This window comes from Octopus bimaculoides, chromosome 18, assembly GCF_001194135.2.
Source record: "Octopus bimaculoides isolate UCB-OBI-ISO-001 chromosome 18, ASM119413v2, whole genome shotgun sequence".
NCBI classification, from domain to species: Eukaryota; Metazoa; Mollusca; class Cephalopoda; order Octopoda; family Octopodidae; genus Octopus; species Octopus bimaculoides.
The window spans coordinates 2,299,908-2,303,614 of NC_068998.1; the positions used below are offsets into that span (position 1 = coordinate 2,299,908).

At 37.6% G+C, this 3,707-nt stretch overlaps 1 protein-coding gene across 2 annotated transcripts in view; it reads right to left on the reverse strand.

Annotated features, from left to right (window-relative positions):
- The window catches only part of LOC106871409 (oxidoreductase NAD-binding domain-containing protein 1), a 14,324-nt gene that overhangs the window by 7,140 nt on the left and 3,477 nt on the right, over nucleotides 1–3,707 (reverse strand). For both annotated transcript variants that reach the window (XM_014917846.2, XM_014917838.2), the window contains exon 2: nucleotides 1,351–1,388. In XM_014917846.2, the coding sequence (XP_014773332.1) occupies nucleotides 1,351–1,374 (24 nt within the window). In that variant the 5' untranslated portion in view covers nucleotides 1,375–1,388. The remainder of the gene's footprint in view (nucleotides 1–1,350; nucleotides 1,389–3,707) is intronic.

Consider the following 3,707-nt stretch of genomic DNA (forward strand, 5'->3'; position numbering starts at 1 on the left):
TATGTATGCATGTATGCATGTGTATATACATGTATGTATGTATGCATACATGCATGCATGTATGTATGTATGCATGTATGTGTACATTTATGTATGTATGCATGCATGTATGTATATATATGCGTATGCATGTATGTATGCACGTGTGTATGCATGTATGTTGTGAAAGTATATGGCTTAGTGGTTAGAGTATGCAGCTCACAATCATAAGGTCAGGAGTTCGATTCCAGCAGTACAGTGTGTCCTTGAGCAAGACACTTTATTTCACGTTGCTCCAGTCCACTTAGCTGGCAAAAATCATCTTTACCTTTAATTGTAAAGGCACAAGGCTCATCACATTCTGTGTCACTCTGAATTTCGTCTAATCAGAATTATTGGAGAATGAGAGAAGGAAGTAAATGAATGTGTTTCACCATAAAACTGAATGAGATGAAGTGGTGTAGCAGAGAACAATGAGTGTAGAGTGTAGCTATCAAAGCAGGATCTTATAGAGGAAATAAGGATTGCATGGGCCTTAGCTCTTGTTGTATTGACGTCAGTTCTGGTGATAACACACAAAGACCTAGTGTCATATAAAATCAATGTTGAATTACGCATATTGTTGGTGCTTTTGATTACCATATTTCTGTTGCAAAACACTGCCTGCGTTTCCGTTAATTGTGAAAATAATGAGGATTTTATTAAAAAATAACTTTGTCACTATTAACACTTTAGCATTTAAATTGGCCATATATTCTGGTCAATACATTCTACATATTTTGTATTCAAACCAGCTAGATCTTGCCTCTCTCACCAACCCTGCAATGTTACTCTAAAAATAAATAGCTCATCAAAGTCTCAAAGCCACAGGATAATGCATGATTACTTCAAAACAGTGTGAATGAATAAACATTACTTTTGATAGAATAATGTGAATGCTAAAAGATTAAGCTAATGTTCAGAATGCTAACAGTCAGGACACTTCTAATTTACATCACTTTAAAACTTTTAGGATTATATTGGGTTGGTGCAGAATTATTGCGGATTTTTTTCAATAAATTTTATTCAACAAAAACAATAACGATATTTAACAAAAACATCTTTAAATGATGGACTGACCATTTGCCAAGCAAATGGGAAACAGTAATTGAAGGAGATGGTGAATATGATCCAGAATAATCATTTGAAGATGTTTTTGTTACATGTTGTTATTGGTTTTGTTGAATAAAATTGGTTAAAAAAAGCCACAATAATTATGCACCAACCCAATATTTCTATAGTAACCTTTCTGATCTCCCTTCCTCAATCAATCCAAGACCCTGTCAGTGTTTGTGTCTGTCATCAATAGAAATCAATAACATAAACACTTACATAATCTGATTCTTGGGATTCCATTCTGTCTTAAAATCCTGTTAAAGAAAAAAAAAAGCAATTATGTTTAATGTTGGTGTTGGGTAGAGGTGGGTTTGAGTATTGGGGTCTGTGGGTGTTGATTTTTATACTTAGTTGTAACTCAGGTTATATATATATTAATTTCTTTGTTTGGTTATGTATAATATATAAATATTAACCAGTAAAAAAACAATCAATGAAAAGAACAGTACCATGGAACCCCACTTTGTATCCACCAGACAGATGATGCTTTGCTCTCAGTAAACTTAACATTGGAGTAGCTTTTGGTGCCACATAAAAAGCACCCAAAATCCTCTGGAAAGTTGTTGGCATTAGGAAGGGCCTCCAGCCATAGAAATCATGCCAAAACAGACAATTGGAGCCTAATGTAGCTCTTCAGCTTGCCAGCTCTTGCCAAACCATCCAACCAGCATAGAAAATGGATGTTAAATGACAATGATGATGATGAAGATGATATACATACACATGTGTGTATGTGTGTGTATATATATATATATATATATATGCACACATACATATACATATATATATGGATGGGTGAGGGTAGTTCCAGATTTGCATCAAGATGGACACAATTGAATGCCTTTAATCATAAGACAGTTCAATAACTAAACAACGGCAATTATTTTCACACTAAATTCCACAATAAACATAATGTACACCATCTGAAAGTTACATTTGGTGGGTGTGGGATGTCTGTCAGTATGTATGTGTACGTTCCTACTAATTTTTTTTTAACGGTTGGTATTAGGAAGGGTGTCCAGCCATAAAAACCATGCTGAAGCAGACACTGGGGCTTGATGTAGTCTTTGGACACATTGGAACCCATCAAATCAACCAGCCCATGCCAGCATGAAACATGAACATTACGTGATGACAACGATGAGGAAATTCCAATATAACCATGGGAGCCAATCAGGGGACATTGGCAGCAACCACGTTGGGATGATGCATTTTACGTGCCACCAACACGGGAGCCAGTCAGGCGGACCTGGCATCGACCACATTTTGATGATGCTTTTTATGTGCCACCAGAACGGGAGCCAGTCAGGAAGCACTGTCCACAGCTACAGTTTTGGTTTTACTTCACTGAACAGGTCTTCTCAAACATATCATATCACCCAATGCATCTGATAACAAAAGCAACTTTTCCCATGTACAGTTGTCACCATAGTGTAACATATCAAGTTCAAAATGCAGCTCCATTTTCTATGTAATTAATTCTAATGAATTAAAATTATCCCCTATCTTACTTATTAAAGCCCCCCCCCCCCCAGCTGCACTAAAATTACTCAATTATAAGATTATATTGTCATTATTGAGGATGTAATTCAAGTTTAATTAAATTCCTTGACCTGTTGTATTAAATATGTTAAAAGCCAGCAAACCATCATCTGTGAGGTGGACACAAAGTGGGGTCCCCTGTTTATCTTCTTTTCATTGATTGTTTTTTTACTGGTTAATAGAAACAGATGTTAGTGATTAAAAACGTGTGTGTGTGTGTGTGTGTGTGTATGTGTGCGTGTGTGCATGTGTGCGTGTGTAGATTCCTGGAAATAAGAATAGAATAGCTATGCAAATGTAAACAGACACACTTAATGCAAGTATAAATAGATGTATCGTGTTCAATAATTCATGTCTGTATGTACACACACACACGTCTGTATGCATTATATATATGTATGTGTATGTGTGTGTGGGAGACGAGATGGTATCAGAAAGTTCCTAGACTAGTTCTGTAGCACACCAACAGATGGCAGCACATGGTGTGTGTGCAGTGAAAGCTAGCAGCGCCCTTCGTGAGGTAGTGTACCAGGTGACATCAGTGTGATTTCTTTGCAAATTGTGAAATTTGTGCTTTTGTGATCATGTGCATGCTGTAGTATGCAATTTTGTCATGGACAGGAAGTAGGAACAAAGAGCCAACATGAAATTTTGCATTAAACTTGTGAAGTCTACTACAGAAACATTGGCACCTATGTCGGTGGCACGTTAGAAAATCATTCAAGCAAGGTTGTTGCCAGTGCCGCTGGACTGGCTCCTGTGCAGGTGGCACATGAAAAAACACAGTTTTGAGCGTGGCTGTTGCCAGTGCAGCGTGACTGGCCCTCATGCCGGTGGCACGTAAAAGCACCCACTACACTCTCGGAGTAGTTGGCGATAGGAAGGGCATCCAGCTGTAGAAATTCTGCCAGATCAGATTGGAGTCTGGTGCAGCCTTCTGGCTCACCAGTCCTCAGTCAAATCATCCAACCCATGCTAGCATGGAAAGCGGACGTTAAACGATGATGATGATATATATATATATATATATA